Source organism: Ochotona princeps, chromosome 8 (genome assembly GCF_030435755.1).
Source record: "Ochotona princeps isolate mOchPri1 chromosome 8, mOchPri1.hap1, whole genome shotgun sequence".
In the NCBI taxonomy this organism is placed as follows: Eukaryota; Metazoa; Chordata; class Mammalia; order Lagomorpha; family Ochotonidae; genus Ochotona; species Ochotona princeps.
Genome location: NC_080839.1, coordinates 20,216,616 through 20,238,343, shown reverse-complemented (window position 1 = coordinate 20,238,343; position 21,728 = coordinate 20,216,616). Strand labels below are relative to the sequence as shown.

General features: G+C 36.5%; 1 protein-coding gene across 2 annotated transcripts in view; it reads left to right on the top strand.

The window, feature by feature from the left end:
* The window catches only part of CTNNA2 (catenin alpha 2), a 1,134,503-nt gene that overhangs the window by 1,083,328 nt on the left and 29,447 nt on the right, over nucleotides 1-21,728 (top strand). For both annotated transcript variants that reach the window (XM_004590715.2, XM_004590714.4), the window contains exons 15-16: nucleotides 6,736-6,917; nucleotides 16,138-16,243. In XM_004590715.2, coding sequence (XP_004590772.1) covers nucleotides 6,736-6,917; nucleotides 16,138-16,243 — 288 coding nt within the window. The remainder of the gene's footprint in view (nucleotides 1-6,735; nucleotides 6,918-16,137; nucleotides 16,244-21,728) is intronic.

The following is a 21,728-nucleotide window of genomic DNA, read 5'->3' as shown; positions in this document are numbered from 1 at the left end:
GCTCTTGGTTTTTCTCAAACTTTATTTTTTTGCACTGTTGTCTTTTGGAAGTTGTTCTCAGTGTGAATTATGAGCATGGATCAAGACAGTAGGAAGATTATACTCTGTAATCTACTACTTGCTATTTTATCTATGAGGCCCATCATGTGGTCTGAATGACTAACTTGCAACAGGCAGCACTGCTGACTTGAGGAAGCCAATCTTAGCCTAATATTGTATGGTGACAAATCAGACACACAAATTATGGCTGTTAACAAGGAAATGAGAGGGTTCATTACATTACTAAGGTAAGAAATGGCCAGACTTTGATCAGAAAACGCGATAAACTGTGAAGGAGGCAAACCTTGTCTTCGGCAAAAATATTTGTTCTTCCAGACGGCTAATCTTCCCCAGTTAGTGGCCTTATTTTGGATTTTCTTTCAGAGAATTTCTTCTCTAAAAGAGGTAAATTACTCTGAGAGCATAGTGCAGGTGGTAAAAGTTTAGTACTCTGCTGCTGTATTGGTTAATTCTGGAATCAGTATACTTCTTCTCTATTTGTCCATTTGCTGCTTATCTCTGTTCTTTGAAAGATGGGGGGGGGAGATTCGGAATAGTGGCATCTGGTAAAATAAAGGTCATTCTACTTCTTGATCCTTGGTGTGACATCTTCTAACTGTTCCTTCACAGGTTGACATAGGCAAAGTTGATCTGTGACAGTTTTGGGGCACTTAACCTTGGTGACAGAATATATTATCTGGAGTCGCACAGATCTAATTTTAAACGTGGCATTGGCAAAACTGAGTGACTTTGACATAACTTTTGAACCTCTCAGTAGCTCATGTGCCTATACATGAGGGAGATACACAGCTTTCTGCCTCCTATTGGCATGAGGAGAACTGCTGTATAAATGGATTGCCGGGTTTGTAATGCATCTACATGTTGATCATGAAGATGATGAGGTTTGAAGCTTGACTTAGTTATTCATAAGCTGTCTGGTCAATAATTTAGCCTAAAAAAAAGCATGTTTCAGGCAATCTTGGAAGCTTTTACTTGAATCACACAATTTCCCTGAGGGTCTAATTCACTACATAGTCAAACTGCTAAGAGCTTGAAGGACTCACTCCTTGCCTGTATGTAGGAATCCCTCTCCTATGAAAGCAAAGGAGTAAACTAAACACATGGAGTTTAAGCCCTGTTATTTTTTATAAGATTGTTTATAGGAATCTTAATGTTAAGAAATGAAAATGCATCAATTAATCAGTTTGGGGATCCATGTACTTCATAAATCATTTTACCCAGTTGGAAACATATTTTTATCAAAGCCTTCTTCATATTTAAGTTAAAGAAAAGAGTTTGGTATTTTTGCATTAATGACTCATATCAGCATTTTTACTTTAACATTAGTGGGTAGAGTTTACCAAACATGGTTGGCCATTAGAAGTCCTAGGGGCTGGGTTTGAATGATGGAGATTTTATACATTCTGGTCTCTGATCCTATCAATTTGGGATCAGATTGGCCAAATCAATAACCTAGGGAGGTGTGCTTGACTACTGTTATAGATCCTTCTAAACCTGCAGCTGCTCACTGTGGACACATCAAGCAGTCACTGACATGGGTTGTGAAAAAAAGGGGATGATTTGTTGTAAAGTACATATCAAGGTACTGAACAGTTGTCTGTTCCAGGGATTCAGATAAAGTTTTTTGCAGATGGAAGATGGGATTGCAAGATGCATGTGCAGCTCATGACCAGGTCTCTACTTACTCAGTCATGCTCATGGCTGTCCGCTGATTGGTCAGGGATATGGTGTTATTTTGGGAATGAGAGTGACAAAAAGAGTTCTAGTTACTCAGCTGGTAGTTAGTTGTGCTTGAGGCATAAAAGACTCTCAGTACTGAGCATTATGTAATTATCACTAGGGAGATAAATCGCCTCATGTCATGTGATCAGGGACCTTTAGGGTTAGCTATGCCACCTCCTCAATTGAGTGAGTTAATTTTATTCAGCAACTGATTTTTAGTTAGTGAAGTACAGCAAGCAACTTTAAGGAACGAGAGGCTAGGAAACTGTAGAAGAGGTCTTGATGGTATCTAGCACCTGAATCAAAGGGGCTTAATGCCTTGATATACATCCTTGATGTTACTATTGTGATTAGAGAAAGCAGAAATTCTGTGTGATCACATCATACAACAAAAAAGCTGATTTGTTCCATTCCCTTTGGGCTATGAAAATAAATTGTTTCATGTTGCCTTAGTATGGGTTGGTGAAAAATTAAATTTAATATGTTTTATATTATTTCAACATATCTGGTTTCCATTTTTTTCTGGCTACAGTGGCTTTAATGTGTTACCATTTCAAACTGCTGAGTTATATTGATAAGACCTAATTGAAACTCATGTGTTGAATTTTAATTTGATTAACTTGCAAATTTTACAGGTTGTGATCTACTGTTTATAGATAACCTTTTTTAAATTCTAGTTTCAGAAAAGGTCAATTATGAATTTTTAAAAGCTAAGAGCATTTTAAGAATGTTTAGGAAGACTTCTGCACATCCAGCTACATCACAGAAGCAAATGCATCAACACTTGTAACCAAGTCACACACCATTAAGTGCATTATGCAGGTCGAGCACCCCTTGAGTCAAAATAACAACTTCTTTTACAAATATGCTTTGAAGAGGCTAGTTTTTCCTCAGAACTCTGTCCTTAGAAAGTGTGTGTGTCAGCTCTGGCAAATTCTCCTGAGCACTATTGATGACAAGAGTGGAAAAATTTTTAATCAGTCAAAAGATGTTTATTGAGTTCCCCCTTTTTGTGTAGGTTGTGAAGGCACATAGAAAAGTAGGAGATTTGGCACTGATAGAAATTAGCAATGCAAGCACTTAATATTCAAGTGCCAAAGTATGTAATGGAAACTTATGCGCTAGCTAATCTTGAGATAGGTACATGCCAAACAATGCAAAATTAGCCCTTTTAGGACAAGGAAGGATACATATTTTCCATATGGAGTTAAAGGTAGAATTTGAAGGTATACAGGTATTTTCATAGATTTTATTTATTTGACAGACAAGCAAATAGTCCATGTACTAATTTATTCTGGCCTAATATATGTGCCATCTACGTAAAATATGAGTAACTGCTTTACATGAGAAGGACAAGGGTATCTAGCATTAAGATATTAAGCAGGGATGCTTCAGGAAAAATGGTACATAATTTTTGAAAATTGAAATGTACAAGTAAAATGAAAAGGAGGCTGTGTTGCTAATTAAATATTTCAAATATGGATTTGTGAAAATGTTACATATTAAGCATCTAAAATATGACCCTTAAAGGCACTTTAAAATATTTTCAAGATGCACTTTTTTTTTAAAGATTTATTTGTTTTTTTTTTTATTACAAAGTCAGATATACAGAGAGGAGGAGAGACAGAGAGGAAGATCTTCTCTCCGATGATTCACTCCCCAAGTGAGCCGCAACAGCTGGTGCTGCGCCGATCTGAAGCCGGGAACCAGAAAATTCCTCCGGATCTCCCACGCAGGTGCAGGGTCCCAAGGCTTTGGGCTGTCCTCAACTGCTTTCCCAGGCCACAAGCAGGGAGCTGAATGGGAAGTGGAGCTGCTGGGATTAGAACCGGCGCCCATATGGGATCCCAGGGTGTTCAAGGCGAGGACTTTAGCTGCTAGGCCACGCTGCCGTGCCCGTCAAGATGCAGTATTTTGCATGTTTCCCTTTTACTATTTGTACAAGTCTGACTTTTTGAAGTATTAGTGCATACAAGCACAGATACGTAGTCTACATTGTCACACGGATGCACATATGGAAACGAGTAGACATAGCTATCAATAAGAATATATAGTACCTGCTATTCTAAGAACACCTTTATGGAAATCAGAAGAAAAAGTTCCTTCCTTTGACAGATGAAAGGGAGGGTTTGTGATTTCAATGATGCTTGCCACACTGAGTTGGGAGCTGTTGTGCAGTGAGCTGTATGCTTACGCGTAATGATTCAGTGGCACACAGAAGTTAATAATGTCATTGGTACATGTAAATTTGAATCCAAGTCTCTATAGCTTATACATGTTATAATTTTAGAAATTAGTTTCTCTGGATCTATGTGCAATCATTAATAAAGAGGGTAATAGTATTAGAATGTTTAAATAGATTATTTGATATAAGCTTGTGTATGTACACAAGGAATTTTTTCAATCTTCTGCTCATAGTCACATGCACTCTGAGCCCATCACTTCCCTTGTTGGCAACTTAGTAATAACCTGGTTGGGTTTCTGGAAAAAATAACTATAGACAGAAATGAAAGCTAGATGATGTTAAGAATAATTCTGTATAACTTATTTTGGGGTGAGAGGGACAGTGCTGATGTACTTAATGTGTTGTGTATGTACTGTACCCTTTTTAGATAATTATTTAGTGCTTCTATATGATACTGGGAGAAATTAAGCATATTATCCAAGTGTCCATGAGATCGTAACTTAGTGGCCAAGCCCTATTGAGCTTAGTTTTTCTTAGTTCATGGCCTTAACTATCTCTCAACCACTTTGCTCACATTAGAGCTCTGCAACTTGGGTAGCTGTACCAGTCATGCTCTTGTGGCTTCTTATGAAAAATACATATGTCTTGGTCTGATATTGTGGCATGGATGGTAATGTCATCCCCCAAGACACCAAATCCCAAATGGGCATTGGTTCATGTTCTGGCTTTTCCATGTCCAATCCAGCTTCCTGCGGTAGGCCTGGAGAAACCAGTGATAGATGGCTGAAGCTCTTGTGCCCCTCAACTCAAGTGGGAGACCTGGATGAAGCTCCTAGCCGCTGGCTTTGGCCTGACACAGTGTGGGCCAATGAGGATATCCAGGGAGTGAATCAGTGGGTAGAAGTTTCATTATCTCTGTTTTTCTTCTAATCTAACTTTCAAAATATATACATGGCATTTTGTAGAAACAAAGAAATTACACCTAAGTACATGAGGTAGTGCTGAAGTAACTTGTCTATATTATTCCATTCTCTGAAGCAGATGATATAGAGTACTGGGAGGAGGTAATATGAGTATGCTATTCAGCCTGCTCAGAGTCTGCTAAATAGCGCTCAGGGGTCAGACCTTTGGTTTAGTGATATAGGATTTCACCTATTTTATAGACAACTCTTACTGGAGCACCAGTTCAAGTTCTGCTGCTCTGTTTCTTCTGATCCATCTCCCTACTAAAGCACCTGAGAAAGTAATGGAAGATGGCCCATGAACTTGGACCCCTGTCCCACACGTGGGAGTCCCAGAAGGAGTTATAACTCTAGGTTCTGGCCTGGCCCAGCCATGGTCATGGTGGGCATTTGGGGGAGTTAACCAAAAGTTGGGTGTGATCCCTCTTCCTCTTTCTATCACCCTCCCTCTCTCTCTTTCCTCTGTCTGTCTGCTCGGTCCATCTGTCTATCTCAGTCACTCTACTTTTCAGATATATGAAATTCTTATAGAGTGATGTTTGACAAATATCATGGATCCCATTTGTAATAGTTATCTTTTGTAAACTTGCCATGGACCCTTAATTAGTAAATACTTATTGCTGTCAAGGGAACTACAGGATTGAGTTCCTGAAAGTAGCTACTCAGAATTTCTCTTTGTGAAATCTGTGAGGATCATATTTGATAGGTCTTCCAGGCTATGCCAAACAGCAAAACCACCAACAAAAAACACAAAGATGTGAAAAATGCGGTGCTAAATAGTCTGCAAAAAGAGCACAAGTATTTACATCCTAAGAACTGAAAAAATAAAAGAGAATTTCCTTGTGTAACAGCAGATGAAAGTACACAAATTGGGTAACTCAATTTCTTTTTGCTGCATTTTCCCTTAGTTGCGGAAGACTGGGAAAGTGACACAAGTATTGTGTTGGCATTACTTTAGGGAGCAGGACCCTTTACAAGTTAAGGTGTAACACTCCAATTTTCAGACTTTGGAGCATTTTGAACTTTGTACTTTCAAACTAGATATAGTTAGTCATTAAATTCTATGTGAATATACTCCATATCTAAAAAAAATCCAAATGTGAAACATAATTTGTTTGAAGTATTTTGGGTAAGGACATTCAGTAATTGATGCTGCTACAACTCATGTATGCATGTGGAAAAGGGCTCTGCAGGAAGCCATGGTCAGCCAGGATTTCTGTACAGTAGCAGCAGGAGGAAGGCCAGGATAGATTTGACATTCCTGTGGTGTCCTGGAAAAGGGTTTCATTTGGCATCTATTGTAGATGCCTTCATTTTCACTCACAAATGGTCTTCTAGTATCACTTGAATGCTCACATATCCTTAAATTCTTCTGCTTCCCAATGGTAGAAGGCCTTCTTTGTTTTTTTTTTGTGCTTCCCCCCTTCTATGAACAGATTTCTATGTTTAAAGAGGTTCATTCTTTCATCTGGTAGAAGTTTCCTGAGACCAAATATAAAAATTGTCAAGAATAGATTCTTTTGAACAAACATATGTCATCAAAGTGACAGAGAAGTTCTGTTACCGTCAGTGTGCATGTTCTTTGGATCTCTGTGTTTTCCTGTGTGGGAGAGGGCATGGGCATTAGGCAGAGCATACCACCCTGTGTTCTTGGCCTCTCTGTAAAGAAGAAGAGATTTCCCAGAATAGAAGGGCATCCCATCACTCTTGCCAAAGGCTGGCTCTTCATCCACAGGGGGCAGAATCAGCATATAGTCTGTACTTCCATTCTCACTAGTATTCACTTTGTTTCTATAACCCACACAGGCCATCATGGCGCAACTACCGCAGGAGGAAAAGGCAAAAATAGCTGAGCAGGTGGAGATTTTCCATCAGGAAAAAAGCAAGCTGGATGCTGAAGTGGCCAAGTGGGATGACAGCGGCAATGACATCATTGTGTTAGCCAAGCAGATGTGTATGATCATGATGGAGATGACAGACTTCACAAGGTGAGGCCCAAGACGGGGACATGAGTATGTTCATGAAACCCAGAAAGGTAGCACTGTGTATCAGCATGTGAAAGCCTGATGGAAAAAATTAGATCATAGTAGGGTAAGTGTGCAATAAAATAAATTTGCATGTGCAAGTCAATGATCAGAGCTTCATTCCACGCAGATAGGTCAAGGAAAATGAATTTATTTTTATAATTGTTATCATATTAATTATATATCCTTAGGCAGTCAGAAAATCTAACTTCAAGGGTGAGTGATTCATATTTCGTCTGTGCTGGTTTTCAGTACGTGTAAATTTTATCCTGAGCATTTGGAAAAATATCTAAACATGTATGCATGTGTATATACACATAATGTATTGCATTGCCAGCTCATGATATAGCCTTAATGTTAGTTCACATTTTACCTTTCTGCTCCAAGAAATGGGTATGATGATCTAAATTCTATATTCTTGACTTGAAAATTAAACATTGTATGTATATCCCCGTTAGTTCTGAGGACCAGTCAGCATTTTGTCACAGGCCTTTTTGTGACCAGAGTTCTATCTTTCTGGCTGTACATTTAGGTTTCTTCTTAAATGAAGGCAGCATTTCTACCTTTCCATTAGAACAGCAGTTGATCTGGGGAAAATCTTGCTGTCTTTATATACAAAATGAAGAGAGGATTCTTGTGTTGTCAGCTTCACAAATTCCACTATGTAAATGCAGAGTGATAATATTTGTTTAAATTGTGCTGCTATATAAATATAACCTGTGGATTAACTATGGTTTTGTTTTTGGAATACACATATGTAAAGATACTCTCATGATTCAGCATGGTATTTTGTTATTAAAAGAATGTAAGATGTATGGTCTTGTCAAGAAACCACTTTATGGGTGACCTTTTTAACTTAGGACTATTGAGTTCTTCCACTAGGGAAGTTTGGATTGACTGTGGGCTGTAATGATGTACAGAACATCTTTACATCATCCTTTTTACCCTCTTCCTCTGGGCCAAATGTACTGGTGACATTGCTTGGTCCTTTTTTCACATATTTTAACATTATTTTTGGCTTCAGTGAACTGACTTTAGTGTTACAAGGGTGACCTTCAAGACTTTTTAAATGTCATTGTAATCATTAAAAATTCCAGTTTGTACCCTTGGTTAGTGTTGGTTAGTGCCATGGATCTATTTCACAGTAAGTTATGGCAGAGAAATTTGTGAACTTTTATTTCCATTTGAAGTTCCCATAAATAAGACTATCCAGGCAACTGCAGTCATTGCTTTCACAAGGCCCATGGTGACATGATATGTTGGCTTTCAATATTTTATCAGTGTTGTATCTGATGGAAATTATACAATCCATTAATTACATCACTAGAACAAATAACTTCATTAGTTTCAAGTGAATAACGAATTTAGCTATGTTGCAAGTCTAGATGAGAACAACATTTTATAATGACCTAAACTTTATATATAACTGTAGTCAAGACAGATTTATATTTGAGGAGTCTTTTCTGTTAAATCAGACAGACATTTTAGTATCCAAAGTATAGTTTTAAAGGTGAAAAGAAGTTTTGCTTTAACTTCACAGAGCCCCTATCATTTTGTACTAATTTGAATAACAGACTGTCCAGTAGGCTATTGGGTATTATTTTTCATGATGCATGATGAGCAGTTTTATGTCCCTTTGTGAGGACGAAGGGGAGGGGTAACAATAACAAATGACTAATGACCCAGGGAAGGGTGTGGGCTAGACAGGCAACAGAGCTGAGGCTTTCCTGGCCGCCTCTGCCTACAGAGCATGTGCCTTCAGGGGCCCAGTGGCGGCTGACTACTCCCTGCTTCCTGGTACAAAAAATCTTGTAATCGTGTAAAACTTAGTCTTCTAAAAGCTAATGGGAAATATATATCATGCAAAACAATGACTTTCAGAGTTTTCTGTGGCAAAATAATTGAACTTTTCCATGAACGTTTTGAAGCATCTTGTATTTGAAGGTAAAGAAGAGTTGATGAGATTTAGACTTGGTTACTCTTTATTCATGTGCTTCATGGGCTTTTTAGTGCAAAGATTACCCTTGCATACATTATCTTGTTGTTTTATTCTTATCACTAGCTAATTCATTAATTTGATTCAGTAGTCTCAATGATATCCACTCTATTATTATTAAAATTAGAGAGGTTCTGCCTCATTATTTGTGTAATAACTTCTTCACAGAGGATAAACTTGATTATGCCTGTCTTTTTGCTGTTGGTCCCTGACTTCCATCTAAGGAGCAATGGTAGAAGCATTTTCCTGCATGAGTGAATTTATGCTTTTTTTTTTCTTTTTAGAGAGCAATAGTGTGTTCATTTTCTAAAGGTATGGACCTGGCACTAGCTCATTTATTTGCCTAGCAAGGAACAATGCCATCTCTGGAAACCAACCTTAAATTATGGTCTTGAAAGAAACAGAATTGACACAAGAAAAAAGAAAGCTTTACACATAAAACCAGCTATGAAATATTTGCCACCAGACTCACATACCATGTGATCATCCTTTCCTCCCCACATCTTGTTCCCACCTTAGTGGAGATGCTCAATATTTCCAGGTCTAATTCTCTACCCATGTCAGTGATCACCACATCTGCCCCAAAAGAGCAGTGACCCAGCTGCCTTTAGCAAAACTTTGACTAGCTACTCTTTCTACAAAGCAAAAGTCTTTGTATTTTTTCCTGTTTGGTGCTTAGGCTGTTAGGGTACATATTTAAAATTTTACCTTCAGGACATAAATCAAAAGGCACCCCAAAATGCTTCATTTCACAATTGTGCTGTCCTATCTGAGTTCTCAGAATTTTTGATTCATTAAGCTGTTCATCTTTGCTATCTTCATATGGCTACAGCTAATTGGTGCTATTTCCCAAGTGTGTGTTATGGAGCTCTGCTTCTGAAAATATTTTTATAGTCCTATACATTTGAAAATATCCTCCTTAGATGTTATAGATCATTATTAGAGAATCTCAATTATTTTAACAAGTGAAGTGCATTGAGATCACAAAAGAAAATCATTCAACCTGGATGGACATCGAATTTGAACTGTGAGATTTACATAAATTAAGGATTGATACTTATTACCATTTCAATTTATAAAAGTGAATTAACAAAAAAGAGGTATACTTTAGTTTTTTTGGGGGGGTACCTGTAAATGTTGGACCCTTAATAGAAATGATTTATGACCAAATGAGAGGAGGTTGCAAGAATCCATATAGCAGAGAGAATCCCATGGCTTTATCTGAAGCAAAATTAAAACATTTAGATGCAATAATAGATGATATCATTAAGAACAGAAAATTTTCCAAAACACCTAATAAAATTCCAAAAATAAAATGCAGTCTAAGCTCTAGGGTAAAGGAAGAGATATACATCATCACTTTGAGACTGCGTTGACAGGCCAGTCTGTTACACTGGTTTTCATTGATACAAAGACTCAGACTTGGGATCTCTTTCTATTTTTGATGTTAGCATTGCTGTGTGTTTCACTTTCTCCTTACCATTATACAGATAACTACAGCTCATTTAGATTTATGCTATGCAATAGAGTAGACAAGAGTGTGACTGTTTAAATAATTTTTATTGTGAGAAGTAGATATCATAAGGCATTACCATTTTAATCCCTGTGTAAGTGTATAGTTCACATTTTTGGGCAACCATTGATATCGCTCATTTACAGGGTGATATAATATTCTCACAAATGTACTCACTAATTCTCCTTTCCCGAAGCTTCTTATAAACTGTCATTCTATTTTATTTTCATGAATTTGAGTACTCTAAGTATCTCATGTAAGTAGACTGATAGAAGTATTTTTCATTGTGGCTACTGATTTATTTCACATGCCATGTTTTTAAGATTCATAATATTGTAGCATGTATTTGAATGTCCCTCCTTTCTAAGGTAAATAATTCTGCATTTTTTGATATATTATATGAATTCATTCAACTATTAATGGATATTTTCATTGCTGCTATCTTTTGGGCTATTTTGAGTAATGCTCTGAATATTAATATTGAAATGCATATTCAAGTCTTTTATTTCTCCCAAATATAGACCTATAAGAGATGCAAGATCATATTACTTAATTTTTTGAGAAATCACTACTCTTTTTGCCATGTCTGTTTCCACCAACAATAGAAAGGCATTCCAATTTATCTGTCATTTTTCTATAACACTTTGTATTTTCTTTCATTTTTATGAGATTTTACTTTCTGTTATTTCAGTGGTATCCATTCTAATGGATATGAAATAATATCTCATTGTGATTTTGATGTGCAGTTATCTAATGATTAGTGATAGTGCAGTTCTTTTCGTGAGCTGGGTAGCCATTGTATGGCTTTTGTAAAAATCTCTAGTCATGCTGCTTATTTATATTTTAATTGGGTTATTGGTTTTGCTTTCTTGGTTGAATCACAAAAATTCATTTTATACAGGTTAATAATTCCTTATCAGATAATAAGATTTGTGCACTTTTATTGTGAATTGCCTTTTAAGATTTTTTTTTTTACATGAAAACTTTACTTTTGAGATTGATCATTTTTATTTTTGCAGGTTAAGCTTCTGGTATTATAAGTAGTCATTTCCAAATAAGAAATTTGGGACTATTTTTCTCAAATTTTTGTAGTAATCTTACATTTAGGTTCCCTTTCTTTGAGATAACATTTGTAATATACATCATAGTCAAAGGATCAGTGGTGTTTGCTAGGGCACAGATTCATTGTTTTTGCAGATAGGAGACTTTTCAAGAATCACTTCTTGAAGACTGTCCTTTGAGTGGTCTTAGTACTCTTACAGGAAATTTGATCTTATATGTGACAGTCTATTTCTGAATGTGTTTTAGTCCATAACTCTATGTATTTGTGTGCTAGTCCCATACTAACTTGGTGACTAGTTTTATGGTAAATTTAAGGTCAGGAAATGTGAGTTCTAAGCTCTCCTTTTTCCAGGTTTTTTGACTACTTACATTGCCTTAATCATCAGTTTGAGTTTCAAGATGAAATTTTCTATTTTGGGGAAAAAATGCCTTTGAGATTTTGTTAAGGATTGCAGCAGACCAGTAGATTTTTTTTGGTACTATTGATGTCTGAATGCTAGGATATTCAAATCATGTACAGGATATGACTTTCCATTTATTTGTATCACGTTTGATTTTTGTGTGTGACCTTTGAAATTGTCCTTAATGTTTTCATTTTGATGCTATTTAAGTTAAAATATTAAAATTTTGTTCTCTTCATTTTTTAATGATTATCAGTACTATCCAAATACACAAAAGACATGTGCATTTCTATTTTGTGTCCTGCAACTTTCCTGAATTCATTCTTTCCAGTTATTTTTAGTGGAATACTTAGGATTGTCTACATGCAAGATCATATCCTATGCAGAGATAATTTTACATTTTCCTTCACAATTTGTGAGCATTTTGTTACTTACCTACATGCTCTGAATCTGGACTTTAAGAATTATGTCGCATAGAGGGACAAAAACGGGCATTCTCCTATTGACCTTCATCTTAATGGAAAAGCTTTCCCTTTTTCACTGTTAAGTATGATGTTAAAAATGACATTCAAAATTGTAAGATGAAACATAATTGGAAAATCATTTGATAATCTATTTTTAGACTAAACACTGAGTTTATCACAGGACCTGGTAACTTCATTGTTGGGGATTTATCCGCAATGAAAACTTAAATACACCTAAAATCTCATGTAGTAATATTTGCACCAGTTTTATTAATAATCAGCTAAAAATGGAAACTACTCATATAATTTTCACTGTAAACATTGTTAAAGAAGCTGGAAGAGCTATACTAGTGCTACTACTTAACAATGAACTAATGCAACAACTTAATGCAAAAACCTTAAGGAAATTATGATCAGTGAATCTGTCTTAGAAGATTGTATACATTGAAAAAAAGATTGTGTACATTTTGATTTGATTTAGGCAGTAGTCTTGAACTAACTTACAGGCATGGAGAACAAATAATGATTACTGGGTGTGAGAGAATAAGGTGGGTGGTAGATAGAGCAGGACAGACCTGGGAGGTAATGTGTGTGGAGATGCTACAGATACTCTCAGTTACACGACACTACCCATGTGATGAAATCGAGTTACATTTATACACCCCAAAGCATAGGAGTAACTAAAGATGTAGCCACCATCTCAATGGACTTTACTAATTCCAGTGTCCTGGTTACACTATTCTCCTAACTAACTGCTGTTACTGGAGAAGGCCAAGGAAAGGGCCCACAGGACATCCCCATACACACTGCCATTTCCTTTGCTTCTTCAGATCTTCCACTCTTCATGTTCAAAAAAAAAAAAAAACTAAAAATTTAAGTGCTGACGTACATATCTGTAAGTATTTTGTTCAACTACTTCTGATACTACCAGTGTTGCAATGATTAATGAAATACTTTTAAAAATTTCCTTCCTTCCTGTCCTGTATTTTATAAAAATTTTAGCATTGGGATTATCTTTCCTTTAATGGTTAATTCCTCTCTAAGCAAAATGTGTATTTTTTTCCTTTTTTTTTTAAATGAGTGCTTTCCTAACAGATTTCTTCATTTCATGCTAATGCAGCTGTTCAGATATTTGAAAGTTATCTACTGGTTAGGTTTGATAAATTATATTTTCCTAGAAAGATACATCACCCAGGTTTTTAAATCTGCATGTATTTAAGGAAAGTAAGTGCTTGAAACTTTACATTTTGTGTTTTCTGAAATATTTCACTTTGACTATTTCAATTTCTTGATTCGGTTTCTCCTATTCAGAATAACCTTAATATATTTTTTGTTTTACATCAGCTTTAGTGTTTATTATTTATAGTGTGATTCTTTTGAGGCATCAATCTCTCAAATTTTATTTCCAAATTATTGAACTGGATATTTAGTTGGTGCTTTCGTTACTTGCTGCATTTTCATGTATTGTGTAATTATGTCTTTCTTTTTGTCTAATCACATTTCTTTCGCTGTTCTCAGAATATGCCATAGTTAGCATGAACAGCCCTCTCTTGTCGTCTAGGTTTCTCCTAGTTGTCTCAGTGTGTGGCAGTACGATCTGGTTAGTTTTCCTTGGGTTTCAGTTTCTTCGGTTTCATGAGGAGCTATGTGATTTCAACATTTCTATGAATTTTAACATTTTTTATTTTTAATATTTATTTTTATTGGAAAGGCAGATTTACAGAGAGAAGGAGGGAGATCTTCAGTCTGCTAGTTCACTCCCCAAGTGGCAGCATTGGCTGGAGTCCAGCCAGTCCGAAGCCAGGAGCTTCTTTTGGGTCTTTCACATGGGTGTAGGGTCCCAAGGCTTTGGGCCATCTTTGACTGATTTCCCAGGCCACAGTCAGGGAGCTGGAAGGGAAGTTGAGCAGCTGGGATATGGAACAGTGCCCCTATGGGATCCTGGTACCTGCAAGGCAGTGCTTTAGCCACTAGGCTACCGCACTGGACCCTATGCATTTTAATTCTATGAAGTGCTGCTATGAACCCAATTTACAGCTTTTAGTTGAACAAACTTGTGTTGAATCTACAACAAGAACTCCAAAGTCTTCATTTTTTAAAAAAATGATTATTTAAATATATACATTTTTCTAAAGATTTGTTTTTTTTATTAGAAAGGCAGATTTACAGAGAGAAAAAGAAAGATCTTCTATCTGCTGGTTCACTGTCCAGGTGGGCACAATGGATGGAACTGAGTCGATCTGAAGCCAGGTGCTTCTTTGGGTATCATTAAATAAAGCCTGCAGTGTAAGCCAAAATCCAAGATGCTATTCACTTGGTCTACACAGTGGCAGCCTGGGGCTCAAGCTGTGTTTCTGGACATTCTTGATTTCAATACATGCTGTCAGGATTAATCATGGATAAATGATTAAAAATCATTGATTATTGCCATGTCAAATTCATGAGGACGTGTTTTCCCATCTTTTGAAATTCTTGAAATACATATGATTGTTAGCAATGAAAAATTAAGAGCAAAGATGTATCAACAACTATTTTGTCAAAATAAAATTGCACGAAATATTTTTCTAAGGTGTGGAAGTTACAGAGAAATATATAATAATGAGAACATTTATTGACAGATACTACATCTAAACTTTTCTTTACCTCTGAACAAAGGGAATCAAAATTTTTTTACATGCTACTTTTCATTTACATATGTTTGACTCAGCATATTTTCTTTTTTCTTTATTATAAATATGTGAAAGACATATGATACTAAATAGTTAACCTGAGAACTCTATATGAAAATGTTGGAATAGTTGAGAAAAATAAACACAATTATTATCATACTACATATTGCATATTTGCTCCCAAGACAGATATTTACAGAAATAGGTGAAGTTCTAAAAATCTGGCCTTTTCTAAGTTGAATGAAATAATTACTTTTCATAATGTTAAGTTGGATTCCAAACTTAAATAGCATAGTTTAAACCTAATGGACATGCATCGTGCGGTCAGCATCTCTGCATCCATACCAAAGATGGATTCCTGGTGCAACTGTTGAATATATCCTGACAATAGGATGCTGAATTATCTGCCATCGCCTGTGCCTTCAATGTGAGGAAACACTTTAATAGCAGAATGATTGGCGCATGCCTGTTTGTGAAGGTCTACCCATTGTAATAACAGAAGAGAAATCTTTAGGCAGGGAAGAGGACTTGTGGGACTCTGGAATCCCAGAGTCTATGGAACTGTATCATTAAATAATTTAAAAAATTAAAATAAACATAATGTATATGATATAGGAAAAAATTGGTACATTTGGTTTTGTAAGACTTGACTTAGAATTTTACTTGGGTACCTACAGATGAGTTTGTTCAGTGTTTGTTCATTTTATTCTCTAATGGGGGAGTGGTAATATTTCTTTGATAGAGGTACTAGGAGGATAAAACAGAAGTAAAGTGCTCACATCATGAGGTGCTTGATACATGTATGTTAAAAATTGTGTAGTTTTGCAGTAATTGCCCTTTAAACTAACAACTTAATAATGCGGAAATGAATGTAAAGGAAAGAATGTGAACATGCCTATCAGAACAAGGGAAGTATTCCCTGAATGAATGGAAATTAACTGTTAAAAATGAAAAACAGAGATAATATAGCCAATGCCAAAAATCAAACCCCTAACCATAATACTGGACAAAGGATATGGCAGTTTCATGTTTCTTTTCAGTAGGGTGTACTTCTAATAATGTTGTCTGTGTTGTTTTAGAGGTAAAGGACCATTGAAAAATACATCTGATGTCATTAATGCTGCCAAGAAAATTGCTGAAGCAGGTTCTCGAATGGACAAATTAGCCCGCGCAGTGGCTGATCAGGTAATGGAAGTGAAAGAGCTGGGTACATGTGCTGAGTGGAATTGTTAATTAGCACTTGGTTCTACCATCGCTTTTATGCATGCTGTAAGTGACTCTGAAGAATGAACTGTGGAGCATCAGAAATATTTTACAAACCGGACACTGCCTGTGCTCATATAGAGCTAATAACAAAGGCAGATTGTGCTCAGGAGAGACTCCTACCACCATAGCCAGAGATCCTTAAAGAAAAACACCCATTATTTAGGAAGAACAAGCAAGAGTGCTGCGTTACTCGAGGCATCCACAAGAAAAGTCAGTGCTACTAGATATGGCAGGAAGGGGGACCAAAAAATGCAGAATTTTTTATTCTTGATGTCTTTGCTTAAATATTGTCTTTCATAGAGATTCTCATATGAAATTTTCTTTATAAATAGACTTGATATTGATTTCAGGAGTTCAAAACCCCATTGGAAGGGGATGGTGCTCTGAAGTCAGGCCAGCCAGTGATAAATTTGGACATCCCCTCATATTTCCAAGGTTTTTTTCCCTATTATTTTGTATGTATTTAAAAGAGAATCTTCTGGAATCACCTATCAGTTATTGTGTGGCTCATATGTCTGCAATGTCCTGGGCTGGTTCAGGATGAATTAGTAGCTGAGAACTGGTTCCAGCTCGTCCTTGTGGGTTGCAATGACTCAAGAATTTGAGCCACCACTGCCTTCCCTGAATATGAATTGACAGGAACCTGAATTTGAAGCAGAGTGGCAGAGATTGGAACTCAGACACTCTGACATGTGACTGGCCAGGAGTTGTTGGCCTCACCACTGTACAACAATGCCTTCACTTAAAGTTTTTTATTTTAGTGTGTGTGTGTGTGTGTGTGTGTGTGTGCACGTGCGCGCGGGTGTATGCTCTCAGGAAACTTTGTTGCGGTTGCACATTCTGTTGACTGATTTAATGAGGGAAAATTTGAGGATAAAAAGTAACCTGCCTGTGGCACAGTATCAGATTAGCAGAGATGTAGAGGTATAATGGATTTTGATCAAATGGTTTATTTAAGCAGTGACAGGCAAGGACTCCTCCTTGACAAGAAAGTGGCATTGGGCAGCATGAGGCATATGAAGAGGATGAAAACAGGTTGGGGGCTTTTTTTGTGGCATCATGGTTTAAGTGTAGAATTAAGAAATTAGAAATTTTATTTTTGCTGTTTAAAACTGATCTCACAGTCATGACTTTTGATGTTTATAATTATACTCTGACATAAAGTGATTAATCCAAATGATCAAGAAATTTTATTCTAACTTAGACTCAAGGATTTCAGAAGCAAATGAAATTCTCAAAATATCTTTTATGGTTGCAGACAAAAATAGTACTCAATCACACCTTAATGTTTGAGTGTATTTCTGTACTTATCATTTTATTTGGCTTCAAATGGAACTCTAACATCCTTCTCTAAATTTCTTATTGCAGAAATATTCCATTTATTCTAAGGGTACTTTAGGCAATACACTTTTCTAGATAACTGATAGTATCCCTTCTGTCAGCAGGGGTTTATGCTCTGAATCAGTTCAAATGCAATGTATCCTAAAATATAAAATTAGCTCCTACAATAAAACTATTTTATATTTATGTGAATTTCTTTGTTAAATGCTTCAATTTAATGACACTCTCTGAAAATAGGAGATATGGGTTAGTTTGTCCCTCATCAGTTGCCCTAGTGGCTTATGGTTATTGTCATTGTCCTGCTTGTTTTACTTCGCTTGATCCATTAATATTATAGTTAGTCCTTTAAATGCTACTCTCTCAGATCCAGAATCCTTCATGTCAAATGCTAAAACAAAATCCCTGATGATTCAACTATTAGGTTATTTTTAATACATTTTTTATTATTGTTATTATTTTATAATACAGTTTCATAGTCCCTTATCCCCTCCCCAGTTCCCTCGCCCCCAGTTCCTCTATATCATTACTAACATATAGTTCTTCATACTCAGTCATATGTCCATCATTGCGGGCATAGACACTGTCAGAGAGTCCAGAATCCTATCGTCAACATATAGTAAACAGTTTCATTGTAAGTCCATCTTTGTCTGGAAGTAGAAATGCATACTACATTGTGTCCTCACATCTGGATGTTAGTCTCCAATTCACAGCTACTGTACATCTCCTTAAATGAAAAGTCATGATTCAAAATCAACAATAGAAAGAAGAAATTTACAATGCCATGAAGTTAAATGACATGTTAGTGGATATGGCAGTTTCCATTACACGGCTACTATACATCCCCTTAAATGAAGAGCCGCAAAACAAAATCAACATCCGGAAGAAAAAGAAGTTAACAACATCAAGAAGTTGAATAACATGCTATTAAATGACTAATGTGTAGCTGAAGAAATGAAAATCAAGAACCTTCTTGAAGAAAATGATGCCACTGCTTGATCTACGAGTCATTGAATGATTTAATCAGAAGGAAGTGTTTTGAAGAAATGAAAACAACAGAAAACAACAAAACCCATGGTTAACTATTAGAATAAGACTCCAAGACTGATTTTAATGTATTTATATACAAGACGGATACACTTAGGAAATATCATTTGCTTTTAAATCTTCAGGAAATATTGTTAGGGAGATAACTCATTAAACATTGCAATATTTTAAGAATCACCCTGTCCTCTCTCTCACACACAAACAGACAAATACAGAGACAAGTTGTAGAAGTTGAGAATAAAATTATTACTATTTTTGAAAATATTTCTTTCAGAGATTTTATTTGAAGAGTTACAGACAGACAGAAGGAGGGAGAAATGCTTGATATGCTGTTTCACTTGGCAAATGGCTGTAATAACCCACTGGCACAGCACCATACTGAAACCAGGAACCAGGAGCTTCCTCCAGCTGTTCGATTTGATGCAGGGCCCCAAAGACTTGGGCCATCTTCTGCTTTCCCAAGCCCATTAGCAGGGAGCCAGATCAGAAGTGGAGTGACTGGAACTAGAACTGATGCCCATATGGGATACTGACACTACAGACAGCAGCTTACCTAACTGTATCACAACAAAGTCTCATCAATAGTATTGCTAATTTCAAAGCAATATTAACTATGAAGCAAACAGTCTAAGTTGGGTTTATTCCTATAGTTTTATATCTATTCCAGAAAGTTCATGAAAAAGAGGTGTGAGACAATGAACATAAAAGCATACAAAAAAAATGATCAACCTCAAAAGAATGCCATTCTTATCTGCAAATGTTGCAAGTACCTAGGGTATGACAGGATGATCAGAGACTGTTGAATCTGAGATCTGGAAGAGAACATTTTCTGGGAGTGAAAATGAGTGTAGTTGGGATGGCTTGTCCGTTATGGTTTGAATCTCAACATCTAAAAGTATGTTTAGATTGCTCAGCTTCAACAGTTGAGCTGTGATTCTTGGTTTAAAATCTTTAGTCACTTGTGTGCAGCAGTGAGGCAACATGAAGCATAGACAAGAAGAGTAATGATATGTGGAAAATGTAACACACCTCACATTGTGAAATTCTAGAATTAGCTTGAGACTATGAGGAAACATTGAATGATATTTAAAGGTGGCTTCAGAGACACACATTATTATTTAGACATGGCCCATTTTTAAGCTATTCTGTCACCTGCTGTGAAATTACTTGCCTTTTTTGCTAATGTTTTAATCTTAATAGGTTATGTCTTTTTTAAAGTCTACCTTGATTTCATGTTTTTTTCTCAGACCACCATGCCCTTTATATTGCTTTGTTAACTGCATTGCAGTGAATGAACAATATAAAGTAGTAGATTTGTTACCTTTATTTTGCCTGAAAATGTTTTATGAATACTTGAGACACACATGCTGTATCAACTTTTTATGGGCTGTTTGATTTTTAATTACTATTATATTAAGACAGAACTCTCAGTTTAGGGGCAGGTGTAGAGGGTAAAGCTGCCACCTGCAGTGCTGTCATGCTGTATGGATATTACATGTGCCCTGGCTGCTCCACTTCCACGCATTTCCCTGTTAATGGCTAGGAGGAAACAGCAAGATAGCCCAACTGCTTGTTCTCTGTCACCCACGTAGAAAACCAGAAGACGCCATTGGCTCTGGCTTGGGACCAACGTCTTGGGGCATCTGGGGAGTGAATCAATGGATGGAAGAGCACTCTGTCTCTCCCAGCCTTGCAATTCTGCCTTTCAAATCAAAAATAAACAAAAACTTTCAGTTTAATTTACCACAAGGCATTGTATCAAAATCTTTGCCAACTCTCTTGGGAGGCATCATTTAGAGTTAATCGCTTCCAGTATATGAGTCTCTGGAGAAGGATAAATATTACACTATTAAGTACATGTAGGAAGCACAAAAAGTCTCTGAGGGATTCGTTCATACTTGCAGTTAGTGGGAAAAAACACAGTCCTATAATGAGAGTATTGTATATTAAAGGAGCTCCATTATTGTTTACTTAGTAAATGGCTGTATGAAACCACGGACTTTGCAACACTAATGCAACAGTTCTGTTTTTTTAACTTAAAGGAAATGTAGTTCAGTCATTCTACCAAGTTCTTATTTCAAAAAGATGCTATACTTTTAGTCTCTAGGTACTTAGTTGGGAATAATATTTTATTAAGAATCTGGTGAAAGTAAATTTTTTAGAGTATTTTTTTGAAAGGCAGATTTATGGAATGAGATACATACAAATCTTTTACCTACTGGCTCACTCTCCAAGTGGCTGATTGACCGGAGCTGAGCCAGCCTAAAGCCAGGAACCCGGACCTCCCTCGGGGTCTCCCACAGGAGTAAACGGGCCCAAGGACTTGAACCATCTTCCACTTCTTTCTAAGGCTAATGCAGATAGAAGGAAGTAAGGCAGCCAGGAAATGAACCAGCACCCATCTGGGATGCCAGTGCTGCAACGTGGAGGATTAGTCAATTGAGCCACCACAGCAGCCCAAATATATATTATTTTTCAGTAAGTGCCGAATTCAGCCAGAACAGTATTGAATGATGATGAATGATCGAAGCATCTCAAACTAAGCTTCTGATAGCAATGGAAATATTTCAACTACTCAGTAGCTGTTGTTTTTAAGAAGTCATGCAAATGGCTATAGAAGCCTTCTGCTGAGCCTAGCACCAATATTCTCTTATTTAAACCACAGAATTCTAATTTCCTGGTAGGTGTTCTGTTGCATCCCTAGAAGGGCTCTGTTAAAAACCTCAGGAACATTATTAGCTTCAACTTTGTTTTGTCCCATCTGTTTCTGTTACAGTGGTCATGAGCCGCTTCAGCGTTTCAGAGAAACCTCTTCATGTTGCTCCACATTTGATAAACATTAAGATCTTAAATATTTAACAAGTTTCTTTTAGTAAAGACACATGTCTTAGAAAACCAACGTAAACAATTAACTTTCCCTCCCAAGTGACTAAACTGAAACTGCCTCTTAAATATGGCAACGGTTGCTACACCAGCAAGTTAATTCTTTCACTCCTTTGATTTTTCTACATTGAAATAG